Source organism: Notolabrus celidotus, unplaced genomic scaffold (assembly GCF_009762535.1).
Source record: "Notolabrus celidotus isolate fNotCel1 unplaced genomic scaffold, fNotCel1.pri scaffold_89B_arrow_ctg1, whole genome shotgun sequence".
NCBI lineage: Eukaryota > Metazoa > Chordata > Actinopteri > Labriformes > Labridae > Notolabrus > Notolabrus celidotus.
In genome coordinates this window covers 53,623-68,427 of record NW_023260448.1, presented here as the reverse complement: position 1 = coordinate 68,427, position 14,805 = coordinate 53,623, and the positions used below count along the sequence as shown (strand labels likewise).

The following is a 14,805-nucleotide window of genomic DNA, read 5'->3' as shown; positions in this document are numbered from 1 at the left end:
CAGCCTCAAGACCAAGACCGGCCTCAAGACCAAGACCGGCCTCAAGACCAAGACCGGTCTCAAGACCAAGACCAAGGCCAGCCTCAAGACCAAGACCAAGGCCGGCCTCAAGACCAAGTCCGGTCTCAAGACCAAGACCTTAAATAAGTGTCCTCAAGACCAAGACCGGCCTCAAGACCAAGACCAAGACCGGTCTCAAGACCAAGACCGGTCTCAAGACCAAGACCGGCCTCAAGACCAAGACCAGCCTAAAGACCAAGACCGGCCTCAAGACCAAGTCCGGTCTCAAGACCAAGACCGGTCTCAAGACAAAGACTGGCCTCAAGACAAAGACTGGCCTCAAGACCAAGACTGGCCTCAAGACCAAGACTGGTCTCAAGACCAAGACCGGCCTCAAGACCAAGACCGGCCTCAAGACCAAGACCGGCCTCAAGACCAAGACTGGTCTCAAGACCAAGACCAAGACGGGTCTCAAGACCAAGACCAGTCTTGCACTACAACACTAGTCCATAGAGTCCATGTTTGAGTGTCTGTCTCTTTAAATCTGAGTCACAGTGACTTTATATTAATTCAGATGAAATGTTAAATTTCAGAAACTCAAAGTTTCATTTAAGACTCTTTAAAGGATCCTGCTGGTCTGACTCCGGGTCAGCAGGGGGCGCTGTGGAGCTGCAGCTTTAAGATGGACACAGAGGAAGTGTGTGTGTTTGTGTGTGTGTGTGTGTGTGTGTGAGTGTGAGCGTGTCTCTCTCTCTCTCTCTGTGTGTGTGTGTGTGTGTGTGTGTGTGTGTGTGGTGCTGATGCTGGAGAGATGGAGCAGAGGGAGTGGAGGAGGATGCTGCTCGGATCCGAACAGAAAACAACATCCAGGTAAGGAAACAACAAACAGACCTCAGACCCGAACCCAAGACCCGAACCCAGGACCCGAACCCAGGACCCGAGCCCGGAAACACACACACACACACACACACACACACACACACACACACACAGGGGACCGAGTCGCGGGGTCGGGGTGTGTGTGTGTGACTGTGTGTGTGTGTTTGTGTGTGTGTGTGAGAGCTCAGGAGGATCCGGATCAGACACAGTCCGGACTCGTGGTGACACCTTCAGGGACCACTGGAGAAAAACCGTGAGCCCACCTCCAGAGCAGGCCCGACTCAGGGGGTGATGGAGATGATGGAGATGATGCGTTCAGGTGCTGAGAGGAGGGTGGGACTGAGCAGCCTGCCTCACCCAGCTGTTCCTCTCAGGTCATACATGAAGGAGCTCCAGTCATAACGTCCGGTCTGGATTTTCAAAATAAAACATAAAAACACATTACATCAAAAGTTTTAGTTTAGTTTAATTTAAAGTTTAGTTCTTAAATATCCTGACATTAATAAGATCTAATTATTAAAGTAAGAATGTAAACAAAGATCCACTAAACTCAGAAATATGTTTTTAAATGTTAAACTTTGTCTCCCCTCGGTGCGTTCAGGGAACACTGTGATCTCTGTGTGTGATCTCTGTGATCTCTGTGTGTGATCTCTGTGATCTCTGTGATCTCTGTGTGTGATCTCTGTGATCTCTGTGTGTGATCTCTGTGATCTCTGTGATCTCTGTGTGTGATCTCTGTGATCTCTGTGTGTGATCTCTGTGTGTGATCTCTGTGTGTGATCTCTGTGTGTGATCTCTGTGTGTGATCTCTGTGATCTCTGTGTGTGATCTCTGTGATCTCTGTGTGTGATCTCTGTGTGTGATCTCTGTGATCTCTGTGTGTGATCTCTGTGTGTGATCTCTGTGTGTGATCTCTGTGTGTGATCTCTGTGTGTGATCTCTGTGTGTGATCTCTGTGATCCCTCTGATCTCTGTGATCTCTGTGTGTGATCTCTGTGATCTCTGTGTGTGATCTCTGTGTGTGATCTCTGTGTGTGATCTCTGTGATCCCTCTGATCTCTGTGATCTCTGTGATCTCTGTGATCTCTGTGATCTCTGTGTGTGATCTCTGTGATCTCTGTGATCTCTGTGTGTGATCTCTGTGATCTCTGTGTGTGATCTCTGTGTGTGATCTCTGTGATCTCTGTGATCTCTGTGATCTCTGTGTGTGATCTCTGTGATCTCTGTGTGTGATCTCTGTGATCCCTGTGTGTGATCTCTGTCTGTGATCTCTGTGTGTGATCTCTGTGATCTCTGTGTGTGATCTCTGTGATCTCTGTGTGTGATCTCTGTGATCCCTGTGTGTGATCTCTGTCTGTGATCTCTGTGTGTGATCTCTGTGATCTCTGTGTGTGACCTGAACGCATCATGAACACAGATCTGTTTGTAAGGAGGCGGGGTCATCCTTTTTAATATTTTACAAACAAACAGGAAGTTAAAATGTTTGATTTTAACATTAAACACACCAAACGTTTCAGACTGAGGTCACCGTGTGTCGGATAATCTCAGGATGATCCGATCACCAGATCTACTCAAACTGTGACATCACAGATTGTTGAATCTCCTTATAAGGGCGTCACATCCTTCAGGGTCCAAAACAGGCGGCCATGTTTCTTTACCTGTCCCTTTAAACAGAGGAACAGGACTTCATAGGGTCAGAGGGTTCCTGTATGTTGAGTCCTGGAGCTCTGGGTTCTGTTGTCCTTTGATGCTCCTTAAAGAGACAGTAGCTGAAATGAGTGTTCTTAAAGAGACAGTAGCTGAAATGAGTGCTCTTAAAGAGACAGTAGCTGAAATGAGTTTTCTTCAAGAGACAGTAGCTGAAATGAGTGTTCTTAAAGAGACAGTAGTTGAAATGAGTGTTCTTAAAGAGACAGTAGCTGAAATGAGTGCTCTTAAAGAGACAGTAGTTGAAATGAGTGTTCTTAAAGAGACAGTAGCTGAAATGAAGTGTTCTTAAAGAGACAGTAGTTGAAATGAGTGCTCTTAAAGAGACAGTAGCTGAAATGAGTGCTCTTAAAGAGACAGTAGTTGAAATGAGTGCTCTTAAAGAGACAGTAGCTGAAATGAAGTGTTCTTAAAGAGACAGTAGCTGAAATGAGTGTCCTTAAAGAGACAGTAGCTGAAATGAGTGCTCTTAAAGAGACAGTAGTTGAAATGAGTGCTCTTAAAGAGACAGTAGCTGAAATGAGTGCTCTTAAAGAGACAGTAGCTGAAATGAGTGTTCTTAAAGAGACAGTAGCTGAAATGAAGTGTTCTTAAAGAGACAGTAGCTGAAATGAGTGTCCTTAAAGAGACAGTAGCTGAAATGAGTGCTCTTAAAGAGACAGTAGTTGAAATGAGTGCTCTTAAAGAGACAGTAGCTGAAATGAGTGCTCTTAAAGAGACAGTAGCTGAAAGTAAGCGTTTCACACAGAGGCTGAAATAAGTGCTCTTAAAGAGACAGTAGCTGAAATAAGTGCTCTTAAAGAGACAGTAGCTGAAATGAGTGCTCTTAAAGAGACAGTAGCTGAAATGAGTGTTCTTAAAGAGACAGTAGCTGAAATGAGTGCTCTTAAAGAGACAGTAGCTGAAATGAGTGTTCTTATAGAGACAGTAGCTGAAATGAGTGCTCTTAAAGAGACAGTAGCTGAAATGAGTGTCCTTAAAGAGACAGTAGCTGAAATGAGTGTCCTTAAAGAGACAGTAGTTGAAATGAGTGTTCTTAAAGAGACAGTAGCTGAAATGAGTGCTCTTAAAGAGACAGTAGCTGAAATGAGTGCGCTTAAAGAGACAGTAGCTGAAATGAGTGCGCTTAAAGAGACAGTAGCTGAAATGAGTGCTCTTAAAGAGACAGTAGCTGAAATGAGTGATCTTAAAGAGACAGTAGTTGAAATGAGTGTTCTTAAAGAGACAGTAGTTGAAATGAGTGTTCTTAAAGAGACAGTAGCTGAAATGAGTGTTCTTAAAGAGACAGTAGTTGAAATGAGTGCTCTTAAAGAGACAGTAGCTGAAAGTAAGCGTTTCACACAGAGGCTGAAATAAGTGCTCTTAAAGAGACAGTAGCTGAAATAAGTGCTCTTAAAGAGACAGTAGCTGAAATGAGTGCTCTTAAAGAGACAGTAGCTGAAATGAGTGTTCTTAAAGAGACAGTAGCTGAAATGAGTGCTCTTAAAGAGACAGTAGCTGAAATGAGTGTTCTTATAGAGACAGTAGCTGAAATGAGTGTTCTTAAAGAGACAGTAGCTGAAATGAGTGTTCTTAAAGAGACAGTAGCTGAAATGAAGTGTTTCACACAGAGGCTGAATAATACAAAGTTTCTGTGACGTCCTGAGCGCTGTTTTGAAGCTGATCGTCGGCAGTTCCTCCAGAGTCCACTAGAGTCTGTCTCCTGCAGTTCCTCCAGAGTCCACTAGAGTCTGTCTCCTGCAGTTCCTCCAGAGTCCACTAGAGTGTGTCTCCTGCAGTTCCTCCAGAGTCCACTAGAGTGTGTCTCCTGCAGTTCCTCCAGAGTCCACTAAAGTGTGTCTCCTGCAGTTCCTCCAGAGTCCACTAGAGTGTCTCCTGCAGAGAGCGCTTCGACAGGACTGGAGTAATTTTGTTGCAGGTGTGTGGGCGGGACTTAGCGTGTGTTCTTTCATGATTGGTTAACTTAAACCCTGACCTCTAAAGACCTGGGATCAGGGCTCTTTTAGAAACGTGTCTGATAAAGTTCAGATGTGATATCTTTAGATCAGAGATCTCACAGATCTGTTTATTAACCACTTCATCACTTCACTACAGACTGTGATCTCCACACGAGACGAAACAAGAGAGAGAGATGATGATGTGAATTAAAATATTTAATGTTCAACAGATTCAGAAATATCACAGGAAGTGTCTCTAAATTAATACAAACAAAAAAATAAATGAACAAAAAAGAATTATGTAAATAAAATAAAGTAATTAAATTTAAAAAATATATATAAATAAATAATAATTAAAATAATAAATATATATATATATATATAAACAAACATAAACATATATATAAACACTCAGAGGGGAGTTCAGAGAGTCTCTCTCTCTAACCCAGTAAAGGGAACTCTGGTGCTGCGCTCCTCACTGAGGTGTTTTATTTTGAAAGGACCGGATGTTGTGGTGGTTTTGGGTGGTGCGGGTTGACGCTGCTGGATGCGGGGCTGCAGTGCGGACAAACAGGATCGGAGAACCTGACACCCACAGACCGCCAGCCTCTGCCGGGTCCTTGGATCTGGTTGTGTCCCGGGTTTGACTCCCGGATCCGGTTCTGCAGGAGGAGGACCAGTCCGCATCCTCCTCCATCCTCTCCTCCTCCATCTTCCTCTCCTCCTCCATCTTCCTCTCCTCCTCCTCCTCTTTAGCTGCAGCAGAGACCTGGAGGAGGACCCGGACCTGCACAGCTGCGGGTCTGACGCGCTCCGGGACCGGGACTCCGGTGGATCTACATCTGATTTTTTTTGGTTCTGGACTCGGTGCGTCCCTGTTTTGCAGAGGGTCTGTTCAGCCGGCCAGAGGACGGACCAGGTCTGGATTGGTCTGGAGGACTTAGAGGAGACATAGATGCTGGTTTAGTCCTGCAGGAGAGTGAGGCCCAAACCCCGGCCCCCCCTCAGAGGAACGGTGGGTTTTCTGGACCAGGACGTTTTGTGCCGAAATCCAGTCCCAGATGAAGATTCCCAAACGGCGGAAAGGGAGCGGACGGTGCGCCAGGTAGGCCCGACCCAGACCAGGTCTGGCCCGGACCTCAGAGATCAGTGTGTGTGTGTGTGTGTGTGTGTGTGTGTGTGTGTGTGTGTCCCGCAGTGATGCAGATTTAATGTGGGTTCAGACCGGGTCCTGGTGATCATGTGGACCGGGACCGATCCGGATTGTGTCTTTAATAATCTGTAATCCATAACCCGGGTCAGTCCGGGCCAGATTTATTGATCAGCAGGATGCGATGGTGCGCATGCGCACAGAGGACCCATGACTGTGCACTGCAGAGAGGATTCAGTGTGGTGATGCAGAGGGAGGAGGAGAGGAGGGAGGGGGAGACCTGGACCCAGAGCTGAACTGGTCCATGAGGATGAATGTGTCTTTTTAAGAATCTCACTTTGATTTTATTTCACTTTAAAAAAAAAAATCAGAAAATCTTAAAAACATGACAATAATGTGGATTTATATGGAGCAACTTTGGTGCCAAAATTCACTCAGGACAAACTGATGATGACAGCAGATCCTGTACGGACGAGTGATCAGTCACCACTTAGGAACCACTTAAAGGACACATCCGCTATTTATTTACACGTTAAGAATGAAACACGACGTTTTAACGTGAATGATGTCATAGTTCACATCGTAACGATTACAGTTTAATATTTGTTTTTAATATTTTTGTTATTAATGATGTCGCGTAGGAGAGCTAAAGTTTAATCTATCATCAAACAATCTTTATTTATAAAGCGCCAAATCACAACAAACGTTATCTTTAGAGGCTTTTACAGACATAGCATTATATGGAGTAACTTTTGGGCCAAAAGTTAGTTCACACCTAATTTCACAGAGACGTGTAACATGATGACAGGAAGCAGTAACTGATCACGTCTACAGATCAATAATACGAGTCTGACAGGATGCAACTGTTACAAAATATAAGTATAGTGTTCTGATGTCTTATTTAGGCTACAACATTAGCATGTTAGCAAAGGCACAGTTTATCGTATGGAGGAAATTCTGTGCCACAATTCTGTGTCTAATATTACACGCCTGGTTACCATACACGTTCATTAGTCCGTGTTTATTAGCTAAAGCCAATTAAAACAGCTGGATTCATTTTGAGCTAATGTTGCTGTACGGAGTAACTTTTGTGCCAAAAGTTAGTTCACACCTAATTTCACAGAGACGTGTAACATGATGACAGGAAGCAGTAACTGACCACGTCTACAGATCAATAATACGATTCTGACAGGATGTCTTATTTAGGCGACAACATTAGCATGTTAGCAAAGGCACAGTTTATCGTATGGAGGAAATTCTGTGCCACAATTCTGTGTCTAATATTACACGCCTGGTTACCATAAATGTTCATCAGTCCGTGCTCATTAACGAAATGCTAACGCTAAATAAAACAACTGGATTCATTTTGAGCTAATGTTGTTGTATGGAGTAACTTTTGTGCCAAAAGTTAGTTCACACCTAATTTCACAGAGACGTGTAACATGATGACAGGAAGCAGTAACTGACCACGTCTACAGATCAATAATACGAGTCTGACAGGATGCAACTGTTACAAAATATAAGTATAGTGTTCTGATGTCTTATTTAGGCTACAACATTAGCATGTTAGCAAAGACACCGTTTGTTGTATGGAGGAAATTCTGTGCCACAATTCTGTGTCTAATATTACACGCCTGGTTACCATAAATGTTCGTCAGTCCGTGTTTATTAACGATATGCTAACGCTAAATAAAACAGCTGGATTCATTTTGAGCTAATGTTGCTGTACGGAGTAACTTTTGTGCCAAAATTCATGTCAGTAATGATTGAAGATGATGCTTTAAAAACGCTCACGTCCACATGTGAACGTCAGGACGGTGGTTTTAGGTTTAGAGGTGGATTTTGGTTTGGAGGTCTTCATGTGTAAAGGTTTTTAAGTGGTGATCTGACGGTCCGTATGAGGGGGAGAAATGTCATTATTTGTTGTTTTGAAGACTTTTATTTTGAAATACGTTAGCATCAAACCGTGTTCTATCAGCGTTGTTGTATAACGGTATCTTCGTGCACGCCGGTGGTCGCTGTCTGATGATAATGTTAATTTCTGTGTCCGTGTTGGAAAGGTAAATCACACGCTTGTGTTCTGGTGATTTATCTAACCTGGTGTATGAAGGCGTGTCCCTCCATGCTCCGCCCCCCCTCCTGTGATGTCACTGTGTGTGCAGGTGGGGCGCCCGCAGCGGTCCCTGGTCCTCCTCCTTCTCCTGGTTAACTGTGCCCTCTGTTTTGGCTTGTAGGCTAACACAGGAACAGGAAGGGTTTTGTCCCGCTCAGGATTTGTTGTAAGCCGTCAGGTTTTCCGGGAGCTCAGAACTATGGTGAGCTCTGACTGACTACATCAGATCAAAACTGGAATGATGCAAACCCGGCTTCTGGCAGAGCACCCCTCCCCCCTCCCCCCCCAGTTACAGATACGTAGATTTGTAGGTAAAGAAGAAGAAGAAGAAGAAAAGAAGAAGAAGAAGAAGAAGGAGAGCAGACGGAGGTTTGAAGGTAGAGAAAGTGTCAGTGGAGATGTTTCACTCTGACCTGCTGCTGAGACGCTGCTGGACCACGGAGCTCCCGTCTGTCACGCCCACTTACACACTTAGAGACCAACACACACACACACCACACACACACACCATCACACACACACACACACACACACACACACACACACACACCATCACACACACCAGGACACACACCATCACACACACCAGGACACACACCATCACACACACCATCACACACACACACACACACACACCATCACACACACACACACACACACAACACACACCATCACACACACACCACACACACACACACACACACCATCACACACACACACACACACACACCATCACACACACACACACACACACACACACACACACACACACCACACACACACACACACACCATCACACACACACACACACACACACACACACACACACACACACCATCACACACACACACACACACACCATCACACACACACACACACACACACACACACACCATCACACACACATACACACACACACACACACACACACACACACACACACACACACACACACACACACACACACACACACACACACCATCACACACACACACACACACACACACACACACACACACACACACACACACACACACACACACACAGACCATCACACACACACACACACACACACACACACACACACACACACACACACACACACCACAACACACACCAGGACACACACCATCACACACACCAGGACACACACCACCACACACACCATCACACACACCACACATACAGACCATCACACACACACACCATCATACACACTGCTTACACTCAGAGACCATCACACACACACCAGGACACACACCATCACACACACTGCTTACACTCAGAGACCATCACACACACACCAGGACACACACCATCACACACACTGCTTACACTCAGAGACCATCACACACACACCAGGACACACACCATCACACACACTGCTTACACTCAGAGACCATCACACACACACCACACACACACCATCATACACACTGCTTACACTCAGAGACCATCACACACACACCAGGACACACACCATCACACACACCAGGACACACACCATCACACACACTGCTTACACTCAGAGATCATCACACACACTCCACAACACACATCACACACACACCACCACACACACTGCTTACACTCAGAGACCATCACACACACACCACACACACACCATCATACACACTGCTTACACTCAGAGACCATCACACACACACCAGGACACACACCATCACACACACCAGGACACACACCATCACACACACTGCTTACACTCAGAGACCATCACACACATATCATCACACACACACCTGGACACACACCACCACACACACTGCTTACACTCAGAGATCATCACACACACTCCACAACACACATCACACACACACCACCACACACACCACCACACACACCACCACACACACCAGGACACACACCATCACACACACCAGGACACACACCATCACACACACCACCACACACTCCACCACACACACCACCACACACACCAGGACACACACTCCACAACACACACCACACACACACTGCTTACACTCAGAGATCATCACACACACTCCACCACACACACCATCACACACACCATCACACACACACACCATCACACACACCACACACACACACACCATCACACACACTGCTTACACTCAGAGATCATCACACACACACACACACACACACCAGGACACACACTCCACAACACACACCACCACACACACTGCTTACACTCAGAGATCATCACACACACTCCACCACACACACTGCTCACACTGCAGGGTTATAGCCCGTTAGCTTAGCATAAAGTGTCTGTAAACTGTCCTACAGTATACAGCATGCTAATATGTACGATAGCTCTGCAGAGACACACAGTTATATACTTTACATTAAATACGTTAGCATTTACATTAGCATTAGCATTAGCATTTATATAGAAGACCTTATGGTACGTTAATATTAAATAATAGATGATGTAATTATAACATTCATCTATATGTTTATAATCATATAATATATTGTTAGTAAACACAAACACTGTATGCTAATATAAATACAAACTATAGATTTTAACATTTATGTATGGAAGGCTTAATGAACATTATTCACTAACACAATGGTTTAATATTCTGTGCTATCATTTATATATTATAATAATGCTAATGTGATAGCAACATGCTAACATTTATTATATAATACAACAGTGTACCTAGGCTACACGATGCTATATCATTGAGTTAAGCTAGCTACCATACCATACGATTACTCAGGACTCGAGCGCTCTGATTGGCCGCTGCCCCTGAGTCACATGACCTGCTGTGTAAGACTGTTGCGGTGTATCGGGGGCGGAGCTCCGTGGTCCCGCCCTCTGCAGTGATTGGCAGCTCAGCAGCGTGTTGAGGCCTGCAGCAGGTTTCACTACAGCTCCAGTGTTACAGCTGATGATGATGATGATGAAGATGATGATGATGATGATGATGATGATGCTGTGAGACGGAGCTGTATCACTGCAGGTGCAGAGAAACCTCCTCCCCTCCCTCTCAGTCCGTCCAGTCCTCGATCCGAGCTGGTCTGACTGGAAACACGGTGGACACTCTCCATTGTTTCTGCAGTCCGCCTGAGCTCTGCATGCACTGATGACGGCCCGGGGCATTGCATGCAGAACAGCATGGTTTGGGGACTGACATGCATCACTCTGAACTGAAACCGTCCCCCCACGAATCCACCAGAACTGATAACCATTCATGGCGGATCTGAAGAGTCAAACCCAGAGTCCAGATCAGAGCGCTTTAGAGAGCAGCTCTCTGTGGCGGCTGTGAGATAATCCACATCCTCAGGAGGTTATCTGTGAGTAGCTCAGACCGATGAGGCCTCAGCCAGACCCTCAGTCAGACCCTCAGCCAGACCCTCAGCCAGACCCTCAGCCAGACCCCCAGTCAGACCCTCAGTCAGACCCTCAGACAGACCCTCAGACACACCATCAGTCAGACCCTCAGACACACCATCAGTCAGACCCTCAGCCAGACCCTCAGTCACACCATCAGTCAGACCCTCAGCCAGACCCTCAGTCAGACCCTCAGGCAGACCCTCAGACACACCATCAGTCAGACCCTCAGCCAGACCCTCAGTCTGACCCCCAGTCAGACCCTCAGCCAGACCCTCAGTCAGACCCTCAGGCAGACCCTCAGACAGACCCTCAGACAGACCCATAGTCAGACCCTCAGTCAGACCCTCAGTCAGACCCTCAGTCAGACCCTCAGTCTGGCCCTCAGACAGACCCTCAGTCAGACCCTCAGTCAGACCCTCAGACAGACCCATAGTCAGACCCTCAGTCAGACCATCAGTCTGGCCCTCAGACAGACCCTCAGTCAGACCCTCAGTCAGACCCTCAGTCAGACCCTCAGTCACACCATCAGTCAGACCCTCAGCCAGACCCTCAGGCAGACCCTCAGGCAGACCCTCAGCCAGACCCTCAGCCAGACCCCCAGTCAGACCCTCAGTCAGACCCTCAGTCAGACCCTCAGTCTGGCCCTCAGACAGACCCCCAGTCAGACCCTCAGTCAGACCCTCAGACAGACCCCCAGTCAGACCCTCAGTCAGACCCTCAGTCAGACCCCCAGTCAGACCCTCAGTCAGACCCTCAGACAGACCCATAGTCAGACCCTCAGTCAGACCCTCAGTCAGACCCTCAGTCTGGCCCTCAGACAGACCCTCAGTCAGACCCTCAGTCAGACCCTCAGACAGACCCATAGTCAGACCCTCAGACAGACCCATAGTCAGACCCTCAGTCAGACCCTCAGTCAGACCCTCAGTCAGGACCTCAGCCAGACCCTCAGCCAGACCCCCGGTCAGACCCTCAGTCAGACCCTCAGTCAGACCCTCAGACAGACCCTCAGACAGACCCTCAGTCAGACCCTCAGTCAGACCCTCAGACAGACCCTCAGTCAGACCCTCAGACAGACCCTCAGACAGACCCTCAGTCAGACCCTCAGACAGACCCTCAGACAGACCCTCAGTCAGAACCTCAGGCAGACCCTCAGACAGACCCTCAGTCAGACCCTCAGTCAGACCCTCAGCCAGACCCTCAGCCAGACCCTCAGTCAGACCCTCAGACAGACCCTCAGTCAGACCCTCAGTCAGACCCTCAGTCAGACCCTCAGTCAGACCCTCAGTCAGACCCTCAGTCAGACCCTCAGACAGACCCTCAGACAGACCCTCAGTCTGACCCTCAGTCTGACCCTCAGTCAGACCCTCAGTCAGACCCTCAGTCAGACCCTCAGTCAGGACCTCAGTCTGACCCTCAGTCTGACCCTCAGTCAGACCCTCAGTCAGACCCTCAGTCTGACCCTCAGTCTGACCCTCAGTCTGACCCTCAGTCAGACCCTCAGTCAGACCCTCAGTCCGGCCCTGATAGCGTCTGCAGGAGCCGCTCGAGCTCTGCAGGGACCTACGTAGAGGTTGAATCAGACCGTCTCCTCCAAACAACCAGAGTGCAACCACGATGGTTTCCAAACCACGTCTGGGACTTCCTCTCCCCTGAGGTCGTCCTCTCAGACCGAGCTCCCAGGCTGATCCCCAACCAGCTCCGACTCAGACCCGGATTCAAGTCCTGAATCAGAAAACCGAGTTAGAGACTCATCAAGATCAGATACCTTCGTTTATTTACACGAAAACCGGGAGCTTGTTTCTTCTCAGTAATTCAGATAGATCCAGATCCAACGGGGTCCCTGAAGTCCCTTAAAGGGGGTCAGTTTTATCTTGTGTGCACAAGATGATGATCTTGTGCATGCAGGTCCTGATACGTACTCTGTGTTTAATGTTTTACCTGAGACATGCTAACCCTCTTTAGATCTGTTAGTCAGGTTTCAGCCACTACAGCATTCATAAAGCCTGTTAGCCTAGCTTAGCATAAAAACTACAGCTAGCTTCCATTACGCCGTGAATGAAACTAATGAATCAGATGTTACCAGTCGGCTGTGAGCTGTTCAGGACTGAAGCAAAACCTGGTTTTACTCAGCAGAGCTATCTCCCCCTTTCCATTCTCTATGCTAAGCTAAGCTAAACTAAGCTAAGCTAAGCTAGCTCCATGTGACTTGTAGGATGTCGATCTGTCCCTGTTACAAACCTAAATCAAAGCTCGTGAGTTGACTCAGACCGTAGAGCCGTCCCTAGCAGCTCAGGTGACCCCCCTGAGAGGTGGGCGGGGCCTCGTCAGGTACCTGAGCCATGCTGATGGTTGTTAGTTTGAAACCAGCCCGTTCAGGTCTCTGGTGATTGGATCGATGGCTGTCGGGCCGTCACAGTCAGGATGAGCGCAGAGTCCGGCTGCTTCCTCTACACACATGATATTTGCTCCAGTTACTGCAAATACCATCACACCCCCAACCCCCCCCCGCCCCCCCGCCCCGCCTCCCTCCACCCCCCCACCGGCCTGTAGCCTGATCCAGCTGAAGAATGGCTTCTAATGGCAGCAGCCTGATGTTAACGCGGACTGTCTCAGCACAGGGCTGTGGTGAGCCTGCGAGCTCTCAGTTCTGAGGTGACGGTCTGGACTCACTGACTGGTCTCCCCCCTCCCCCTCTCTCCCCCCCCCCCCTCACAGATAAATGGCTCTTTTAAGCTGGGAGCTGCTCGAGTTCTGTCTGGCTGGCAGATGCAGTGCCTAGTCCCCGGCCTCCAGGACAACGCCAACATGAACGGGACGTCCGAGCAGGCCGACATCCTGCCGCCGAACTGCATGGTCAAGGACCGATGGAAAGTGGTGAGTCAGGAACCCCCCTCCCCCGACACCCTCCACCGAAACACTCCCACACACCAACACCAACACCAACGTGTCTCTCAGATCCTGCTGCAGAGACGGATCACCTTGAAAAAAAGGTGGTTTACATAATCCTGTTTTAATGGATCAGGATCAAACCAGGACCTGAAGGAGACTTAATAACTGCAGCTTTGGGTTTAGAGCAGAACCAGAACCAGACAGGGACAGACATGCTGAGACTAGAGGGACCGACGAGGAGAGACAGAGACCCAGTGAGTCAAGGCACTACATCATTTTAAGCCTGTAGCAGTCTAAGTCTAAAGTGGTCTAAGCCTATACTGGTCAAGCCTATGGCAGTCTAGGCCTAAAGCAGTCTGAGCCTATAGCAGTCCAGTTCATCACGACAGTCTTATTCCAGAACAGAGACTCTCCTCATGGATTCCTCTGCAGATGTTTCTGTCGTCATCTCCACCTGATGATGCGTTCAGGGACATCACGTTAAACTCATGAGAAGGAACAAAATCCAGACGATCATTTACTGTCGTTATTCTACAGAGAGCTCCTCATACATATAAGATCTGTGTGTGTGTGTGTGTGTGTGTGTGTGTGTGTGTGTGTGTGTGTGTGTGTGTGTGTGTGATACACTCATAGAAAACTCTGGTTCCTGAAATAAGACCTTACATAACTCCTGTCTGAGCCAATCACATCGCAGCGTTCAGCCTGCAGGCTCTTTGCACTTCACTGATCAATTTAGTGTGTCCACTGAACCACTGAGGTTTAACACACACACACACACACA

At 47.7% G+C, this 14,805-nt stretch overlaps 1 protein-coding gene across 1 annotated transcript in view; it reads left to right on the top strand.

Moving 5' to 3' along the window:
* The first annotated feature begins 5,060 nt into the window (after positions 1-5,060).
* ttbk1a (tau tubulin kinase 1a) overlaps positions 5,061-14,805 on the top strand; it is a 55,754-nt gene continuing 46,009 nt past the window's right edge. Inside the window, exons 1-2 of the mRNA XM_034679461.1 lie at positions 5,061-5,628; positions 13,851-14,009. Of these exons, the coding sequence (XP_034535352.1) occupies positions 13,902-14,009 (108 nt within the window). The 5' untranslated portion in view covers positions 5,061-5,628; positions 13,851-13,901. The remainder of the gene's footprint in view (positions 5,629-13,850; positions 14,010-14,805) is intronic.